This window comes from Scyliorhinus torazame, chromosome 2 (genome assembly GCF_047496885.1).
Source record: "Scyliorhinus torazame isolate Kashiwa2021f chromosome 2, sScyTor2.1, whole genome shotgun sequence".
Lineage (NCBI taxonomy): Eukaryota > Metazoa > Chordata > Chondrichthyes > Carcharhiniformes > Scyliorhinidae > Scyliorhinus > Scyliorhinus torazame.
The window spans coordinates 326,713,639-326,735,037 of record NC_092708.1 but is presented as its reverse complement, the minus strand read 5'-3'; the positions used below and the strand labels follow the sequence as shown (position 1 = coordinate 326,735,037).

At 41.2% G+C, this 21,399-nt stretch overlaps 2 protein-coding genes across 10 annotated transcripts in view; one reads left to right on the top strand and one right to left on the bottom strand.

The window, feature by feature from the left end:
- Positions 1-15,688, top strand: part of rtraf (RNA transcription, translation and transport factor) — a 40,161-nt gene extending 24,473 nt beyond the window's left edge. Inside the window, exons 6-8 of the mRNA XM_072489760.1 lie at positions 1,756-1,824; positions 7,909-7,957; positions 15,094-15,688. Of these exons, the coding sequence (XP_072345861.1) occupies positions 1,756-1,824; positions 7,909-7,957; positions 15,094-15,248 (273 nt within the window). The 3' untranslated portion in view covers positions 15,249-15,688. The remainder of the gene's footprint in view (positions 1-1,755; positions 1,825-7,908; positions 7,958-15,093) is intronic.
- nid2a (nidogen 2a (osteonidogen)) overlaps positions 921-21,399 on the bottom strand; it is a 277,646-nt gene continuing 257,167 nt past the window's right edge. For 5 of the 9 annotated variants that reach the window (XM_072489757.1, XM_072489756.1, XM_072489755.1 and 2 more), the window contains exon 41: positions 18,881-19,255. In XM_072489757.1, coding sequence (XP_072345858.1) covers positions 19,203-19,255 — 53 coding nt within the window. In that variant the 3' untranslated portion in view covers positions 18,881-19,202. Of the gene's footprint in view, positions 1,058-15,405; positions 18,465-18,880; positions 19,256-21,399 lie in introns of those variants that run through there. The other 4 variants (XM_072489752.1, XM_072489751.1, XM_072489750.1 and 1 more) reach the window with 4 other exon arrangements.

Genomic DNA, 21,399 nt, shown 5'->3' with positions numbered 1-21,399 from the left:
CCTGTGGTACAGTAACATTTCCTCACAGTTTTACCAAATCTTAGAATTTATTTACAGTGCAGAAGGAGGCCATTCGGCTCATCAAGTCTGCACCGGCCCTTGGAAAGAGCACCCCACTTAAGCCCACACCTCCACCCTATCCCGGTAAGCCCACCTATCCTTTTTGGACACGAAGGGCAATTTAGCATGGCCAATCCACCTAACCTGCACATCTTTGGACTGTGGGAGGAAACCGGAGCACCCGGAGGAAACACACGCAGATACGGGGAGAACGTGCAGATTCGCACAGACGGTGACCCAAGCCGGGAATCGAACCTGGGACCCTGGAGGTGTGAAGCAACAGTGCTAACCACTCTAACCCGGGATCCTAACCAAAATTGGGGTTCTGGTCGGGACCCATCAGTAACTGCCCTCCATGGTTTCTAAAAACAAATTAAAAATTACGATCCATCAATCCAGGTTTCACTCCGGGATCTGACTTGTCCAGTATCAATGTCAGCTGCGGTTGTACCAATCGACACGGAAAGTAGAGAGGTTGAAGGGGGTCGTGGGTGGACAACGATTCAAGGAAGTGGTCAGAAATGGTCTTGTCTGTGATTGAATGATGGGGCTAGTGAAGCCATGTGTGATGGCAAAGTCAAGGAGGTAGCTGTGAATATGATTAAGCAGTTTAAATGGAGGGATACAGGAGAGAGAGAGCATGGAGAATTGAGATGGAGGTTAAAATCGCCTAGATGAGAAGTCACTTGGTGCAGAGGCTGAGGGAAAAGAGCAGTGGAGATTTTTACTCTTTATGGCGGTTTGTCTGCTCATTGTGTTCTGTAATGCAATCCTAATTCAGGTCTCCTGAGTCAAACTCAAAGTTAACTGTTGGTGGCAGTACAGCACAATTTATTTTTGGCTATCGTCAATCACATAGGTTGAGCCTTACAATTGTGTTTCTCAGACTTCCTTGCAGTCCTGCCTCTTGGTGCAACTGGTGCTGCTTTCTGCCTGTCTCTTTTCAACTTTGGGGACTTGGGTCAATTCTCACTCTCCCCATTGCTGCTCAGTTACCCTATTAGTGAACGAGAAGAACAGTGAATTAGTTGAAGTACTGAAGATGAATGTAGCATGATTTAACAATTTTGTGCTCCCATCAGGAGCCACCACTACTGGGATAATAAATAGGAAGTTCTGGTACACTGTGCACCAACTAGCAATTGTAGTAATTCATATCTCAAATATACACCATACCCATATTTTGAAGCAAGTGTGCTTCTGCAGAACATTTTCCAGTGAAAAAGTATTTTCTTTAGCAGCTGCTACAGGACCTGTACAATGTCTGTTTTTCCTAAAATTTAATCTTATCTAGAGCATCGTCATTTTTATTTTAATCGACTGTTTCTTTATTTTTACTAATAAAAATGTCTCAAGTCATGGTACTCTTTAAAAAAAGAAGCAGATGTAAGCACTGAAATGCACAAGTATCTTTAAAACTTAGCAATGGGGCGAACTGCTTTATTCCCAGCAGAGTTGTAAATAAACCATTTTGTGGAATTGAATCCATATCTTAGCCATGAAATCTGTAATTTCTTAGTGAACTGTATGAACTGTCTCACAATGTCAATATCATTGTCTATATTAAAATGCTTCTCAGTTGCTAAATTATATTTTGTGATACCTATGGTTCAACTCGGGCCAATGAAGTCTGCATTCACAATTTGATTTTTTTTTTTTTAGCGCCTTCGCTTATCTTTCTAATTGTGATTTTAGGCTATTCGCATTTTGGTGCAAGAGCGACTAAGCCCGGAGGCCATTGCAAAAGCAAACCGATCAAAAGAGGTAAGCAGTGGTTTCAAAAGCTGTTCATGATAAAACAATTCTGTTTAAAACTTTGATTCGTATCTTTGATACAGTTGAATCAGATGTGCAATTCTGAGAATCTTCTGTTACTCAGTTTTGGCTTAATTTGAACGCGAGACGCAGGATTTGTTTTTAAAAGAGGAAGGAAATTATTCAACCCAGAAAGATCAATGCAGAAAAGAAATGTTTTGAACAATAGGCTTAACTAGTTTTGGTATGTTATGTATACATGGAAATGTTATATTATGTCACAATGACTAGACTAACCTGTTGAATCAATTGGAAATCATGATGTATTGTGTCAGAAACATGGTTAACCTTCAGTGATGAGAGAGGAGTGCAACGACAATAGGTTGCGTCTTTCAAGAGGGGTACACCACATAGGAAAGGAAGTTGGATATTATGCATTTGTCTGGAATGCCCAAGGTACAAGGTATAAAGGAAACAGATTCTTTGGTACAGAATAAACATCCTTCAAAGTTTACCTAGCTTTGAAGTGTGCAGTACAAAAGGAGCAAAGTGGCTGTAGGGAAGTGTGCAGTACAAAAGGAGCAAAGTGGCTGTAGGTTTTCTATAGACCACCTGGTCAAAATAAAATGGTCAGGATGCTGAATGCGGAGAGACAAAAGTTGTGTGCAGAAAAAAGGAGCCTTTGATGAAGTGGGAAATGCCTTGCTGGCAGCAGATGTGGATAGATCAGGTTTCTGTGAATGACTCATCCATTGGGCAGTAGATCCCATTATGTTTAACAGATGGCAGTCTTACCACATGATTCATTTAGTGTGAAGGAAGAACACAGCAGAACCAACTTTGCTGTAGCACAATTTTGTTATGGACCTATCTCTTGATTTAGAAAGTTATTTTTCATTTTAGCACTAATTTGTCCAGACTACTCTACCTTGTAGTCCTAGGTCACAGCATAACGTCTCAGATTTTGTGAAAACAATTTTTTTTAAATTCACCATTTTACAAATAAAATTAAAAATGTACATGACGTATATTATATAGAACATAGAACATAGAACAATACAGCGCAGTACAGGCCCTTTGGCCCACGATGTTGCACCGAAACAAAAGCCATCTAACCTACACTATGCCATTATCATCCATATGTTTATCCAATAAACTTTTAAATGCCCTCAATGTTGGCGAGTTCACTACTGTAGCAGGTAGGGCATTCCACGGCCTCACTACTCTTTGCGTAAAGAACCTACCTCTGACCTCTGTCCTATATCTATTACCCCTCAGTTTAAAGTTATGTCCCCTCGTGCCAGCCATATCCATCCGCGGGAGAAGGCTCTCACTGTCCACCCTATCCAACCCCCTGATCATTTTGTATGCCTCTATTAAGTCTCCTCTTAACCTTCTTCTCTCCAACGAAAACAACCTCAAGTCCGTCAGCCTTTCCTCATAAGATTTTCCCTCCATACCAGGCAACATCCTGGTAAATCTCCTCTGCACCCGCTCCAAAGCCTCCACGTCCTTCCTATAATGCGGTGACCAGAACTGTACGCAATACTCCAAATGCGGCCGGACCAGAGTTCTGTACAGCTGCAACATGACCTCCCGACTCCGGAACTCAATCCCTCTACCAATAAAGGCCAACACTCCATAGGCCTTCTTCACAACCCTATCAACCTGGGTGGCAACTTTCAGGGATCTATGTACATGGACACCTAGATCCCTCTGCTCAGCCACACTTTCAAGAACTTTACCATTAGCCAAATATTCCGCATTCCTGTTATTCCTTCCAAAGTGAATCACCTCACACTTCTCGACATTAAACTCCATTTGCCACCTCTCAGCCCAGCTCTGCAGCTTATCTATATCCCTCTGTAACCTGCTACATCCTTCCACACTATCGACAACACCACCGACTTTAGTATCGTCTGCAAATTTACTCACCCACCCTTCTGCGCCTTCCTCTAGGTCATTGATAAAAATGACAAACAGCAACGGCCCCAGAACAGATCCTTGTGGTACTCCACTTGTGACTGTACTCCATTCTGAACATTTCCCATCAACCACCACCCTCTGTCTTCTTTCAGCTAGCCAATTTCTGATCCACATCTCTAAATCACCCTCAATCCCCAGCCTCCGTATTTTTTGCAATAGCCTACCGTGGGGAACCTTATCAAACGCTTTGCTGAAATCCATATACACCACATCAACTGCTCTACCCTCGTCTACCTGTTCAGTCACCTTCTCAAAGAACTCAATAAGGTTTGTGAGGCATGACCTACCCTTCACAAAGCCATGCTGACTATCCCTGATCATATTATTCCTATCTAGATGATTATAAATCTTGTCCCTTATAATCCCCTCCAAGACTTTACCCACTACAGACGTGAGGCTCACCGGTCTATAGTTGCCGGGGTTGTCTCTGCTCCCCTTTTTGAACAAAGGGACCACATTTGCTGTCCTCCAGTCCTCTGGCACTATTCCTGTAGCCAATGATGACATAAAAATCAAAGCCAAAGGTCCAGCAATCTCTTCCCTGGCCTCCCATAGAATCCTAGGATAAATCCCATCAGGTCCCGGGGACTTATCTATTTTCAGCCTGTCCAGAATTGCCAACACCTCTTCCCTACGTACCTCAATGCCATCTATTCTATTAGCCTGGGGCTCAGCATTCTCCTCCACAACATTATCTTTTTCCTGAGTGAATACTGACGAAAAATATTCATTTAATATCTCGCCTATCTCTTCAGACTCCACACACAATTTCCCATCCCTGTCCTTGACTGGTCCTACTCTTTCCCTAGTCATTCGCTTATTCCTGACATACCTATAGAAAGCTTTTGGGTTTTCCTTGATCCTTCCTGCCAAATACTTCTCATGTCCCCTCCTTGCTCGTCTTAGCTCTCTCTTTAGATCCTTCCTCGCTACCTTGTAACTATCCATCGCCCCAACCGAAACTTCACACTTCATCTTCACATAGGCCTTCTTCTTCCTCTTAACAAGAGATTCCACTTCCTTGGTAAACCACGGTTCCCTCGCTCGACGCCTTCCTCCCTGTCTGACCGGTACATACTTATCAAGAACACGCAGTAGCTGATCCTTGAACAAGCCCCACTTATCCAGTGTGCCCAACACTTGCAGCCTACTTCTCCACCTTATCCCCCCCAAGTCACGTCTAATGGCATCATAATTGCCCTTCCCCCAGCTATAACTCTTGCCCTGCGGTGTATACTTATCCCTTTCCATCATTAACGTAAACGTCACCGAATTGTGGTCACTGTCCCCAAAGTGCTCTCCTACCTCCAAATCCAACACCTGGCCTGGTTCATTACCCAAAACCAAATCCAACGTGGCCTCGCCTCTTGTTGGCCTGTCAACATATTGTTTCAGGAAACCCTCCTGCACACACTGTACAAAAAACGACCCATCTATTGGACTCGAACTATATATTTTCCAGTCAATTACGTATCAATATTATATATACACACCAGCTCTGTTGACATTGATTCTTATCTGTTAAAGCAAACTAATCTAGAAATGGAATGCATTTATAGCCCAGTCACTTCCCTGTGAAAATGTTTGAAAAGTAATAATGAAGTTCTCATGCAGCCTATCTTCCTAAATGGCCAGTTGTGACATTGTGTTAGTGTATGTGACAGTTATTAATACTTTAAAACTAGTACCTTTCAACTCAGATAGTTGAGTGTAGGTGCACACACAAGCTCTGGCTAAATCCCATTTAAAATACTGGGCACCAAATCACAGGGAGGATATATTGGCCTTCAGAACCATTCATTGAAATTGAAAACTTCGCAACCGAGATTAATAAAGTTCTGTTCAGCAAGTGTATTGCCAGCTTTGGACCAAGGCAGACAGATGGAGTTAGAATACAAATTGGCCATAATCTAATTGAGTGGCGCAAGAAGCTCAGAGAGCTGAATGGCACCTCCTGTTCCTAGATCAACGCTTCCCTAAAAGTTACATCAGCCGTAGCGCTATTACTTCCATCTCATCGCCCTAGTGAACAAAGCGCATGACTCCCTGTTTCTGAGACAGGCACACCATGCAACTCCCTCTGCACCTTTTCAGAGATATTTCTCTCAATTCAGCATTTGGTAACACTTGGCAGCTAAAGAGGGCACACTTCCTTATGCAGGCTGTTAAAGAATCCTTGTCCTGCTATTTAATGGCATATTCTGCACTGTTTGTACACTATAATGGGTAAATCACTAATAATGATCAAATCTGGCATCTGATTATTGCTTGATCATCTCAAACTTTATTTCCGCCCATAGCTGATTAAAAACATTGATATTTATGCTGAGAGGAGAAAGGGCAGGAAACTGGAATGTAACCGAGACCAGCCACTGGTAATAGTACAGTTTCGGTCCTACCAAACTGACTGTAAAGATACTTCAGGTTTCTCATGGAAAAAGCAGGATGCTAATAGTACAGCACTTGAACTCCCCATAGCGTATACCCAACCAATGGCAAAAACTGCATGTATAAAGCCATCAAGGACACCTTCAAGTCAGCGTCAGCAGACAATGTAAAGTATTCATAGAATTTACAGTCAGAAGGAGGTCATTCGGCCCATCGAGTGTGCACCGGCCCTTGGAAAGAGCACCCCACTTAAGCCCACACCTCCGCCCCAAACCCGTAACCCAGTAACCCCACCCAACACCTTTGGACACTAAGGGCAATTTAGCATGACCAATTCACCTAACCTGTATATCTTTGGACTGTGGGAGGAAACAGGAGCTCCCGGAGGAAACCCACGCAGATGCGAGGAGAACGTGCAGACTTCACACAGACAGTGACCCAAGCGGGGAATCGAACCTAGGACCCTGCAGCTGTGTAACAACAGTGCTAACCACTGTGTTACCGTGCCGTCATCCATTGTGCTACCGTGCCACCGTATTCTCTCAACCTTCCCCAGTTCATACCATTGTCCCTCCAGCCCACTTATGGTAGTGCTCACCTTCCACTCCTCTAGTTCATGCATTCTTCCTCCCTACATTTTCTTTAATGCCGATACTTGTCTTCCTCTGAGTCTAGTGCCTAATGCAGTGGAACAGGTCCCATCTGTTTTCTATACCATTCCCATTGTTCTTAAGTTCCTACCCACAGAAGCCACATCCTAGCCATTATCACCGGGAGCAGGCAGAGACTGATGCAGGAGCTAAATGACATGAGGGGAACAGGTGAGGAACAAAGCAGTCCAGGCTGTGCTGACTATTGTCAACAAATGCATACCAGATCCTCTAAAAATTAATCGTCAGCATGAAGCACTGCCAATTGGCATGTTTCCATGTATTTTTCTGCCTTGTGGATTAATCTGGACTCTCACATGGATTATCCTCAAATTTTAACTTTCATGTTCATGAACCAGCTCTGCACTGAACATTAAATTGACTCTGCGAGTTAAAATTACTGCATTATGCCGGTATTTAAATGACTTTTTTTTACTGTTCATAGTAAACTAACTGATGTTGTGCTGTAGATTTATTTCTAAGAAAGGATTGTAAAATTGTGGGGCTCTGGCTCTGTGCAACCAAACATGAGATGCAACTTTTAATTGAAGTGAAGTGAAGCAAGGAAACAATTCAATTTTACTGCGATGTCTGTGTTTCAGATGTGAAATTTCTTACATCTTTTTCTAGTTGCAGATCTTCCCTTATTCATACAAAACCATCTAACATTTAGTTTGAAAGAGTAGTTCCTAAAGCTGGAAGTCAACTCTTGGTGGGGAGGCAGTGGCGTAGTGGTACTGTCGCTGGGCTAGTAATCCCAGGACCAGGGTTTGAATCCCACCGTGGCAGATGATAACATTTGAATTTAATCAAAATCTGGAATTAAACCATTGTCATAAAAATTGTCACCCGATTCACTAATGTCCTTCAGGAAGGAAATCTGTCATCCTTACCTGGTGTGGCCTGCATGTGACCCCAGATTCACAGCAATCTGGTTAACTCTTCAATGCCCTTAGGGATGGGCAGTAAATGCTGGCTCAGCCAGCAACGCCCACATCCCATGAACAAATTTGAAAAATGCTTTGTTGGTACTGTTCTTGCTTATATACTCTTCCATTTTATTTTTCAGGGTTTAACTGTATCTCTGGAAAAGCATTTACTTGGCTTTGATACTGGAGGTAAGCCGAATGACATTTAATTGCAAATATTAGAAGCACTGGTTTGTGTGTATACTTCAACTTGTTTGTATGAAGTCATAGTTATAACATTACTGATACATGCGCACATCACATGTCAGTTCTTTGTAGAACAATTATCTACCTTATCTAAACTTGTCATAATTTTGTAAAGCTCAATCAAATTTCCCCCACCCGTCTTTGTTCTAAGAAGAACAATTTTTTAAAATAAAATGTATTTTATTACAAACATGTATCAAAACAGTTTATAGCAAATAAACACCTTGGGAAACATATCTCCCAATCAGCTATGCATCTGTACAATTTCTTTCCCCCTTCCCCGGGCGATGAACAGCTTCTCAAGCACGGTCACAAACATCCCCCACCTTTTTCAAACCCCTCTGCAGAGCCCCTTCTCCAACCGCAGGAAGTCGTCACCCAACCAAGCCGTGATCCCCGGTGGCGATGCTGACCGCCACTCCATTAAAATTCACCATCATGCAATCAGAGAGGCGAAGGCCACAATATTGGCCTTCCTCCTTTTCATGAGCTCCAGCTTCTTCAAAACCCCCAAATATCGGCACCAAAGGGTCCGGGTCCACCTCCTCCTCCACTATCCTTTTAAAAAAAATAAATTTAGAGTACCCAATTATTTTTCTTTTCCAATTAAGGGGCAATTTAGCATGGCCAATCCACCTAACCTGCACATCTTTGGGTTGCGGGGGTGAAACCCACGCATACATGGGGAGAATGTGCAAACTCCACACGAACAGTGACCCAGGGCCGGGATTCGAACCCGGGTCCTCAGCGCCGCAATCCCAGTGCTATCCACTGCGCCACATGCCGCCCCTCTCCTCCACTATCCTGGCTAAGACCGCGAACACTCCCGCCCAGAATCTTCCCATTTTTTGGCAACCCCAAAACATGTGCGCATGATTCGCTGGCCCCGCCCACACCTCTCACATTCATCTGCTACCCCCTGAAAGAACCCACTCATTCTCAGCCAAGTCATATGCACCCTGTGCACCACCTTTAACCAAATTAGGCTCATCATAGCACAAGAGGAGGCCTCTTTTACCCCACGCAGTGTCTCATTCCATACTCCCCAATTGATCTCCAAGAAGAACAATACCACAGCTTCTCTAACCTAACCTTGGACCCCATACCTACAACCACTTTGGTAAATTTCCTCCGGTAGGTCTTAAGTGTGGTGATCAGAACTGGATGCAATGCTCTCATTGTGGCCTAACTAGAGCGTTACAAAGATTTAGCATCATTTCACAGCTTTCCTACTCAACCGCTATTTATGAAGCCCACGATCCCATGCCTTTGCTAACAACTCTCTCAATAGGTTCTGCCATTTTTAAAGATCCATGCTTATGAACCCCCCAGGACCTTCTGCACATTTTAGAACTGTGCCATTAATTTTGTATTGCCTCTACCTAAACCTTTTGCCAAAATGCATCACCTCACAGTTTTCTGTGTTAAATTCCATCTGCCACTTGTTTGCCCATTCTATGCTCATCTATGTTGCTCATCTATGTCCTGTTGTAGTCAATTAGTATCATCTTCACTCTTTAACACACCTCCCAAATTTGGCTTTATCAGTAAATTTAGACATTTTTAATCTGCGTTCCATTATCCAAGTCACTTATACGTATCAAAAAGCATTGGTCCTCACACTGGCCTTTGGGGAAACACCACTGCTGTCTTACCATCCTCCGTTCTAAAAAACAGACATTTACCACAACTCTTTTCTGTCTCTAAGCCAGTTTTTAAGAATAAATTTAGAGTACCCAATTCTTTTTTTCCAATTAAGGGGCAATTTAGCATGGCCAATTCATCTACCCTGCACATCTTTGGGTTGTGGGGGTGAGACCCACAGGAGAATGTGCAAACTCAAGCCAGTTTATTTTAATCCAAGCTGACACTGACCCACCTATTCCACAAGCCTCAGTTTTATTAATTAGCCTTTTATGTGGTACTTTGTCCGACATTTTCATAAAATCCATATAGACCACATCCACCACATTCCCCATACCAACCTTCTGGTACTTAAAGTTGTGGAAAAAAGACAGGAAAATACCAGTTATTTCATCAAGCCCGTCCCATCCTGACATTGTATAAGCTCCATTTTATTAAATATTGCCAATCATGTAATATCGCGGAGAAGCAAGAATCCAGAGGGACTATAAACCTCCATTTTAAGAAAAAAACCTTTTGCAATGCAAATTCCTGAAGACCGCAGTGACTGGTATAGTTGCTTCACTTATCCACCTACCTTCTATAATTTAATGCTTAACACGCATGCAAACTGGTCCATAGCTTTCCCAAACATTTGCAGTGAATTAGCAGCCACTGTGCACACCATAATTTATTCTCTGCAAAAAGAAGCACTTACTGGCATCTATCCTAAATCTTTTGCTTTCATGACTTCTACTCTTTACCCCTTGCCCTCCTTAGCCTACCTACCTCAAATAACTATTCAACAAGGATAGAACGCTTTATTATTTTAAGGACATCATATCAAAGACCTCAAAGTCTGTGCTTTTTCAAAGTTAAAAGTCCCAACTGCGTAAGCCTGTCCTGATAACTTGCTAAAGAGCCATTAGTCATCAGTTGAGTAGTGCTCTTCTAAATCTTTCCAGGGCCCTGATATCTGCCACATGTGTAGACACCAAAACTGAACACATATTACAGATACAATTAGATCAAGGTCTTGTCTGAGGAAAGGATGGTACTCTAGTTTTATATTGAATTGTGCTAACTACATGCTGATGCCCTTTTTGCTTTTGTATGAGCTTTTTTGGTATTATCATAGATCTACAGTGACTCATGAGCTTTAACCCCGAGGAGGTCCTGTTCAGTAGCCTGGAGCATATTACCTTGAATAATGTTCAGTGTGATGCATATGACCTTTGTTGAAATTCATCACACTGAACTTCTCTATTAAAACACATTGATCACATACAGACCCATTCCCCATTTTGTTGCGATCTGTCTAATTTTTTTTTTCATCCTAATTCCTTGCATTTGCTCATATCTTCATGTTGTCAGTAAACTAGTATGGGTGTGATTTTCTGTGTTGAACTGCAAGAACCAAGTTATGTAATTATTATACTCTTCACATTACACATTCAGAATTAGTTTGGTATGATTAATTCAGTTGTTCTCCACTATCAAGTTTAGGTATTCACAGTGATGAAGTAAGCAGTACTAAATAATCAGTTGTTAAGGGACATTCATGCTGCTGCATTTTCAAGATGGTGTAACGCTTTTTGGAAATGTACATTTTTTTAAACTCCATTTACCTAAACCAATTATTTGAATTGTCCTGACTGTTGTTAATTGTGTTTCTATTTATTTGGCTCTGAAGATGGCGGTCAATATAGTCGCCGTCCTTAATTCTAATTACGTTTTGCTCTTGAGTCGCCAGGTATCTCTCGATACCGCCACAAGGTTCAAACCGATTACTGATCAAAGACTCGATACACCAGTTAGTTAGTTCAAAGTCAAATGCTTATTTATTTACACACACAGTTAAATATACTCATGCACAAATACTACAGACTAAAGTATCACTACTGCTAAAGCCTATACTTAGCTTCGGGCGCCCACTCAGTCAGAGGAACAATGGCCGTTCTTCGGTTCTGAGGCTGCTGGGGTTGAAGTGGTGAAGGGGAACAGCTAAGATCGTCTGTCTGGTAGCGTGCGTTGACCTTGGACTTACTTGTTCTGGTGCAGCTTTTGGGCAGGTGTCTCCTCGGTGAGAGCCGGAGCCAAGAGAACGATTCTCTCTTGTGGGATCCTTCTTGTGGGATTCTCTCTTGTGGGATCAAAAAGAAGAAGGAGGCATATGACGTACATAAGCAACTGGGATCAAGTAGATCCCTTGAAGAGTATAGAGATTGTCGAAATAGAGTTAAGAGGGAAATCAGGAGGGCAAAAAGGGGACATGAAATTGCTTTGGCAAATAATGCAAGGGAGAATCCAAAGAGATTCTACAGATACATAAAGGGGAAAAGAGTAACTAGGGACAGAGTAGGGCCTCTTAAGGATCAACAAGGGCATCTATGTGCAGAGCCACAAGAGTTGGGTGAGATCCTGAATGAATATTTCTCATCGGTATTCACGGTGGAGAAAGGCATGGATGTTAGGAAACTAAGGGAAATAAATAGTGATGTCTTGAGAAGTGTGCATATTACAGAGGAGGAGGTGCTGGAAGTCTTAAAGCGCATCAAGGTAGATAAATCCCCGGGACCTGATGAAATGTATCCCAGGATGTTGTGGGAGGCTAGGGAGGAAATTGCGGGTCCCCTAACCGAGATATTTGAATCATCGGCAGCCACAGGTGAGGTGCCTGAAGATTGGAGAGTGGCGAATGTTGTGCCCTTGTTTAAGAAGGGCAGCAGGGAAAAGCCTGGGAACTACAGACCGGTGAGCCTAACGTCTGTAGTAGGTAAGTTGCTGGAAGGTATTCTGAGAGACAGGATCTACAAGCATTTAGAGAGGCAAGGACTGATTCGGGGCAGTCAGCATGGCTTTGTGCGTGGAAAATCATGTCTCACAAATTTGATTGAGTTTTTTGAGGGAGTGACCAAGAAGGTAGATGAGGGTAGTGCAGTAGACGTTGTCTACATGGACTTTAGCAAAGCCTTTGACAAGGTACCGCATGGTAGGTTGTTGCAGAAGGTTAAAGCTCACGGGATCCAGGGTGAGGTTGCCAATTGGATTCAAAATTGGCTGGACGACAGAAGGCAGAGGGTGGTTGTAGAGGGTTGTTTTTCAAACTGGAGGCCTGTGACCAGTGGTGTGCCTCAGGGATCGGTGCTGGGTCCACTGTTATTTGTGATTTATATTAATGATTTGGATGAGAATTTAGGAGGCATGGTTAGTAAGTTTGCAGATGACATCAAGATTGGTGGCATAGTGGATAGTGAAGAAGGTTATCTAGGATTGCAACGGGATCTTGATCAATTAGGCCAGTGGGCCGACGAATGGCAGATGGAGTTTAATTTAGATAAATGTGAGGTGATGCATTTTGGCAGATCGAATCAGGCCAGGACCTACTCAGTTAATGGTATGGCGTTGGGGAGAGTTATAGAACAAAGAGATCTAGGAGTACAGGTTCATAGCTCCTTGAAGGTGGAGTCGCAGGTGGACAGGGTGGTGAAGAAGGCATTCGGCATGCTTGGTTTCATTGGTCAGAACATTGAATATAGGAGTTGGGACGTCTTGTTGAAGTTGTACAAGACATTGGTACGGCCACACTTGGAATACTGTGTGCAGTTCTGGTCACCCTATTATAGAAAGGATATTATTAAACTAGAAAGAGTGCAGAAAAGATTTACTAGGATGTTGCCGGGACTTGATGGTTTGAGTTATAAGGAGAGGCTGGATAGACTGGGACTTTTTTCCCTGGAGCGTAGGAGGCTTAGGGGTGATCTTATAGAGGTCTATAAAATAATGAGGGGCATAGATAAGGTAGATAGTCAACATCTTTTCCCAAAGGTAGGGGAGTCTAAAACTAGAGGGCATAGGTTTAAGGTGAGAGGGGAGAGATTCAGAAGGGCCCAGAGGGGCAATTTCTTCACTCAGAGGGTAGTGAGTGTCTGGAATGGGCTGCCAGAGGTAGTAGTAGAGGCGGGTACAATTGTGTCTTTCAAAAAGCATTTAGATGGTTACATGGGTAAGATGGGTATAGAGGGTTATGGGCCAAGTGCGGGCAACTGGGACTAGCTTAATGGTAAAAAAACTGGGCGGCATGGACTGGTTGGGCCGAAGGGCCTGTTTCCATGCTGTAAACTTCTAAACTTCTATGATTCTTATACCCAAAAGGGGCTTTGCGCGCTTTTGGGCGGGCCTTGAACTTAGCCCCAATTAATTGGGCCGTTTCTCAATCGTTCCTATTAATTTCCTCCAATAAAGGGCTGGGTCCCTGATGGCTGGGCGTGTCCTAGGTGGCCGTTGGCCTGCTTTGTTCTGGTCTCCTCTGGCGCAGGGATGTCTGCCTTAGTATTGTTTACTTAAATGTTACTCTTTTGTCCCCGGAGATGGCTCATTAGTATGGTAATGGCTTTGCAGCTTCGGTCTTGTCTGGGAGCTGCAGCTCCAATCAACAGACAATCCCTGCACCTGCTTGCTTTCTCAGTATTGTCCATTTTCCCTGCAATCTTTGCAAAGTGGCCATTTTGTAATCGGGAAGTGGACATCCCAGATGGCTACATAACCTTCTAGTATGACTTGCGTAAAATAACACATTATATTCCTTTTGCTTAAATCTGTAATCCATTATGGCATTGAAATTATTGTGATTGTTTGCTTTACTCTTTTTATTAGTTTTTTTTTTGCTTTTTAATTGCTTTCCAAGCAACATTTCCAAATCGAATGTCTGTTGAATGATTTGAGTGCAATTCGTCAAATTGAGATCTTATGCAATGGGATTGCTTCAGTATTGTTTGTAATCTCTGCTTTCTACTGTCAGTCAACTCATCCTTCAAATCATATAAAGTACATATCTATTCAGTTTATCCCATCCACACTGGTGTGTCTCTTTTGTTTCCCACTCTTTCAATCACCAATCGACGGGATTAAAATTTAGCATTTAGCAATATTTTGATAATTTCAATTCAATATATAAGTACATTCACAGCTTCACAATCAGTTGCATTTAAACAAAAGTTTCTCCTCTCTGTCCTAATTTTTTTTAAAGTTTAATCTTGATAATGTCTTTTGTATACATGGAAGATGTGAATTTCAGATAAATTTAGTGATTTTCATATCATGGTAGAAATATTAGCTATTTCACTCTATTAATGCCTTCTTCAATAGTTACAGATCACAAACTTACAATTGACCACTGAATTTAATCTGCTACCAAATTACAGTGTACAAGGTCTATCTATATTCCTGTACCGATTCCAATTGAGACCGGTTTATTTTATGCTGGGAGAAATTTGCACATCAGAGTTAGTCGTTTAGTCTAGCTATGCCCTTATAAACTGATCCTGTTGTGTAGCAGTCAGATCTGTTCCAATCTTGATCAAATTAGCTTTCTAAATTGCTTGATTACATTGCTAGCTGTTACTTTGAATTTTGGCAGAAATAACCATTGTTGACCTATGTATTGGCTTTGACAGATGCCACCTTGAATGAGGCTGCACGAGTCCTCCGGTTGCTGCATATAGAGGAGCTACGAGACCTTCAGACCAAGATTAATGAAGCCATTGTAGCTGTTCAGTCAATAATAGCTGATCCCAAAACTGATCACAGGCTGGGAAAGGTTGGAAGATGATCAGAAGATGGAAGTAGTTGACCATGTGTCATTTTTATTTTGAAATTAGACTTAGGAGTTGAAAAAAAAAAGGCCTGGGTGATTAAGTAAACTGACAAGTGATAAACAATTCACTAAAATGGAATAAATGCTAAAAAAAACTTGAAAAATTACAAGGTTTGTTTTTTTGAGTTTATTGTTAAATTGGAACAAAGTTACAACAGTGCGATTACAAGAATATTGTCTTTGTTACACACATTCCAAGTGATGTATATGCTTTACAATAAGACATAGCAAAAGTACAAAATTAAACTGTTCAGGTTGTGTTAAAATAGTTTATGCCTTGCAAGAAAAAAAATCTTGCATGGGATAACACTACAACATTTGCTGTAAAATGAAACCAATACAAAAATGTTTGAGAGCACGTTCATTTATTAAATGTTTATTGGTACATAAAACAATGAGAACTTGTGCTGTTCAACATATTGCTTAATTTTTAAAAATTGAATAGTAAAACTAGAAAAGCTGAATAATTTATACTATTTTCTATGATAACCTGTAGAGAATCCCACATTGAGCCAGTTGGAAGTGGCTCAATATTGCTGTCCCCACCTGGAGCAGTTTAGAAACAAAAACAGGATTATTTTTAGCTTAAATGTTGGGAGGCATGATAGAATAGCAAAATTTGCACAATGAATGAATTAATGAAATAACTGAAGGGTTCAAATGATTTTCCATTCAACCATTATTGACCTATTTTCTGCCAGTTTTTGTTCACACAAAGTGCATATTATCCTGGTGAAATACTATCATGTCTTTTATTTATGATGTTGCGATACTTTGAGAAAATTAGTTAGACTGCGAGTAAGCATTTTGTGTAACTAATATGAATCAATAGTGCACATCACTCTCAGATTTTACACACACAATGTCTACTGCCAAGCTGTTTCAGCAATTTTAAAACATAACTAAGATGTTTAAGAGCTGAGACAAAGGGAATATTCCTTCATAACATTTATTACCACAAAATCTTGGCTCAAGAGCAACTTTGGCATCTGCACATACGCGTAAAATATGGAAATTAGAAAATTCCTGTCCGATTTGCCTTGTTCCTTTGAAAGCTTTGCAACATCGGCATCTCGCTGAGAGACTAGTGAAACACATGAAGTTGTGGTGCTTACCCCAGTAGCTAAGCCAAAAAAAGTGTGCATTTAATATTCTAACTTGCACTTCCTGATTTAGACATTACATGTCTCAGTAAGCAATGTGGTTGAAGAGACAGGCTGGTGCTATCCCTGCTCATACAGGTCTTCGATCCCCCCCTGGAGAGGCTGCTGTGCTGATTTCAATGTCTACAATTGTAAATTGTCACTCAATGGCCCACTAAAACTCTGCGCAACTTACACACCGTTCTGCCGGTGACTACATAATCCAGGCCATTTATTGTGCGATTACTCAATACCTTTGTGATAACATTTAGAATCTAAACTTCTGAAGAATCAGTTCACCATTCTGAAGTCTGAAGACTGTCTGGATTAAATTGAACTTTCTGCTTTTTCTTTAGATACTAAAGTTAGTCCAACTTTTCTCTTTCGAGCTTTTTTTTCTACTGGGATGTTTTTAATAGGACTTAAGTGATAATGTAACTTGGTATGTTACTTTCTACCCCTCCTCTTCCCAATCTGTAACAAAGGATGCCTATCGCAAAATATTTTCATAATTTTCTAACTCAATTATGAACCTTTGGCACCTTAATGAGGAAACACAAGTTTAGATTATTCAGATACTTTTCCCCCTACCTCTGTGTCTCTTGTCTGCTTTAGTTGCCCAGATTTTTTGCCATGCAGAGGTTGAAAATGCTGCATTCTGAAGTCCAGTTTGTGGACTTAATCGTTAGGATTAAGAACTGCAGGAAAGGGGGACAGCTCTTCTGTTCACTTAGAATATGTAAATCATCATTTTCCAGTGACAGCAATACTGCTTCAGAACAATATACTGAATAGATCTATTCAAAACCACTAAAATTTGTGACATCATCAGCACTGAATCAGTTAACTGCTTCATTTATTAACTAGGCCAGTTAAAAGGCTGAAGCCTGCATTTAGGAAATATGTAATGGTTCCATAGCGAGTCGATGTTTAAATGCATCAGGAACGTACTGCAGAATCAGTCCAGTTTTTACCAACCATTTGAAAAACGGAAGCCAACTTAAGGGGGAAAACATGCCTAATTCATGATGTAAAGTGATTTTTAAAATTCGAAGCATAATTTTAAAAATAGTTTGGCAATTTTAAATGTTTTGGGGAATAAATAGCCCCAAGTTTACTATTCGCATTATTCATTGCCTGCCGTGGGCGAACATGACCACCTGATATCTTGGGTTTGTCTCATACAGCCTGAAGATGTCAGGCTAGTCATAAATGGCACTCTGAATGGTAGTTTACCGATATGTTACACAGGCATTTCACAATAAAACAAAATCAGTATTACTATAATTTGTTCCAGGTTAAATTTGCTGATGTACCAAGCTTTGGCTCAATTTGTAATATTGCTTTGTGGTTAAAGGAATTTTGGTTAAGAGACATTTTCGCTCGAAACAGGGACTGATTATTATATGCTTCGTCAAACTATGATACATTCATGCATCTGATTCATCTATGTATTGTATGTCGCTTGACAAAGGTAACAATTATAACATCTGGCTGAATAATTAAATCTTGCTGAGTTTTAGGTGCAGATTTCAGGTGTAGAGCTCCTAAAAATCACGATTGCTTGCAGCCATTTGAAGCTCACTTAAGAATGTGGGTCTGCAGTAAATTCTGGGTGATGGGAAAGGAAATTGAAACATTTTTGACAACCTTCAGAAAAATGTTTTCCATCTTCCCTTAAACCATCTCTGAAGTGTTTGTAGTTTTCTTAAGTTCCACTGCATCACATACTTTGTTATATATCCAGCACAGGAAAATTCATGTTCCTAAATTTCAGAATTTGTGATCAGGTAGGCTCGTAATCGTGCCAGTCAGTCATTGTTTCCAATATTTCAGTAAAAAGGCAGCACAGTAGTGGTTTCTTGAGGTATGGAAGCTATGTAACACATTTTCAGTTTTGTTCCCTACTAACCATGGGGGGAAAAGTACACAACAATGTGTGCAGCATTCTGCTCCAAATAGAGGTCTCTTCCTCCATTTGTATTAAGCTGAAACATAGTTGTCATTACCAGCAGTCATTATTTTCTTCCTGCCAGAGAGGAAAGAAAAGTGGTAAGTAAATGATGGACTTCTGTGTTAAAAATGGACAAAACTATCACTGAATCTTGGCAATTGTACCTGTTTGATACAAATTTGTCTTAAAACCGAGAATACAGTATTAACAATCTCATATCCTACTATAAATCGGGTAAGAATTAAATTATTTCCCCGTAGCTTTTTGACTTGAAAATTCTACCAACCAAGAATACCTAACGTACTGATTTGAGAACTCTATTTTAACATGTGGCATTGTCTTGAGAATACAGATGCGGAAGAAAATGAAGACAGGCCGGGAAAACCTGAAGGACTGATTTAATATACCATGAAACAATTATTTCATTTTTTTAAAAATGTATTTTATTACAAACATGTATCAAAACAGGTTACAGTGAACAAACACCCCATAACATGCTGAAACAAGTACTTCACACTAAAGTTAAGAATGATAGTGCTGTAATATCAAAATAGGTGTTACTTTAATGGCACTATATAAATAAACGTAATAAAATGTCTCAAGGTACTGCAGAGGAACACTATAAAACAAATGGTCAGATGACCAAAAACAAAAGGGAGTACTTAAAGCACGACGTCTTGATGGAATGGCACAGCAATGTAGTCATTATGGTACAGAAGGAAGCCATTCAACCCACAGAGTCCTTTTGCATGTTCTCTTGATCAGGTCAGTCAATCCCATTCACCTGTTCTATTGGGAGTTTACTTTGCTCAATCATCCATCCAATTCTCTTTTGAAATCATTCACGGTCTCTACTTCCATCACTCCTGTCGACAGCAAGTTCTAGGTCACTACCACTTGCTACACAAAGAAAAAGTTCTTCCTCATTTGTTCTGCATCTTGTGCCCAAAACTTTAAAACTGTCCACTAGCCCTTAAGAACAGCTTTTATCTACATTATCAAATTTCCCCTCAGTTTTCTTTGCTCCATAGAGAATTACCCCAACTTCTCCAACCTAACCTTGTATCTAAGAACTATCATCTCTACTTGTGGCCTTATCAGAGCTTTGTACAATTTCAGCATAACTTCCCTACTTCTGTACTCATAACTATTTATAAAGCCCAATATCCAATATGCTTTGCTAATTACTCTTATATCCTGCCACCTTCAAAGATCAATGCACATGAATTCCCTGTGAATCTGTGATTTAGGCTATTATTTCCCCTAATTTCTTCTGCCAGTGTATCAGCTTACACTTCTCGGCATTAAATTACACCTGCCACTTGTCTGTCCATGACACACCTCCAAGTTTGGAATCACGAGAAAATCTGGATGTCTAACTCTTCCACAAGTCATTTATATATCCAAAAAAGTAGTGGTTCCAGCACTGTCTGCCATCCTGCTGTCTGAAAAAGAACTATTTAGCATGATTTGCAATTTTCTGTTATGAAGCCATTTTTAAAAAAACAACCTGACACTACTTCCTTTTCCACGAGTCTCAATTCTGTTAAACAGCCTTTAATCAGCCCAAAGATGTGCAGGGTAGGTGGATTGGCCATGATAAATTGTCCTTAGTGACCAAAAAGGTTAGGAGGGGTTACAGGGATAGGGTGGAAGTGAGGCTTAAGTGGGTCGGTGCAGACCCGATGGGCCGAATGGCCTCCATCTGCTTCTATGTTCTAATGAGGTTCTTAGTCAAAGGCTTTCTTAAAATCTGTATAGACAACATCCAGTACTTACTCTTAATCAAGCTTTTCCTATTCATCAAATAATTAAAAGTAGATTAGATTAGACCAGCATGAGCTGTCTTTTACAAATCAATGCTGGCTCTCCTTAATTAACTCAACCCTCTCCTGAGCACCTGTGACTTTTTGTTCCCCCCCCCCCCCCCCCCCCCAGATTATTGTCTCTAAAACCTTACACCATTTATGTTAACCAGACCTGCCTGCCATGAGTAAGAAAGGTCCTGCGCCCTTTCTTGAATAATGGTGTCACATTTGCCACTCCCCTGTTTCGAAGGATGATTTGAAGATTATGGCATGCCCCTCCACTCCCATTTCCTTTAGCAACCCAAGAGGTGGTGGTGTAGTGGTATTGTCACTGGACTGGTAATCCAGCTTTGGAGACGTGTTCGAATCCCACCATGGCAGATGGTGAAATCTGGAATTAAAAGTTGAATGATGACCACTGTCATTCATTAATGTCATTTAAGGAAGGAAATCTGCCGAGGGCAGCACAGTAGCATAGTGGTTAGCACAATTGCTTCACAGCTCCAGGGTCCCAGGTCTGTTTCCCGGCTTGGATCACTGTGCGGAATCTGCACTTTCTCCCCGTGTGTGCGTGGGTTTCCTACGGGTGCTCCGGTTTCCTCCCACAGTCCAAAGATGTGCAGGTTAGGTGGATTGGCCATGCTAAATTGCCCTTAGTGTCCAAAATTGCCCTTCGTGTTGGGTGGGGTTACTGGGTTATGGGGATAGGGTGGAGGTGTGGGCTTGGGTAGGGTGCTCTTTCCAGGAGCCGGTGCAGACTCGATGATACATCTGCACTGTAAATTCTATGACCCCACTCCACGCCCATTTACCATTTTGATGCTGATCAAAGGTTTTATGGGTTCCCCTTCATGTTAAATGGCATTCTATTCTTATTGTCTTTGGTAGCTATATTTTTCTGATATGCATCATACACCCTGTTTTCATCATACCCTCTCTCTAGTCATTCAAGGAGTCCTGGCTTTGGTTCCCCTACCTTTCTCCCTTGCTGGAAGAGATCAGTACTTGAAACATCACTTCCTTAAAGAACACACAATGTTCTATTACAATTTATCTTGTCAATCTTTAATTCCATTTTCCCCTGGCTAGGTCCCCATATACCATTGAATCCCATATCCCTTTTAATATAGAAGTTCTACTTTGGATTGTTCCTTACTGTTCTCCATTACTAATCTGAACCCTCTGGTACGATGATCACTCTT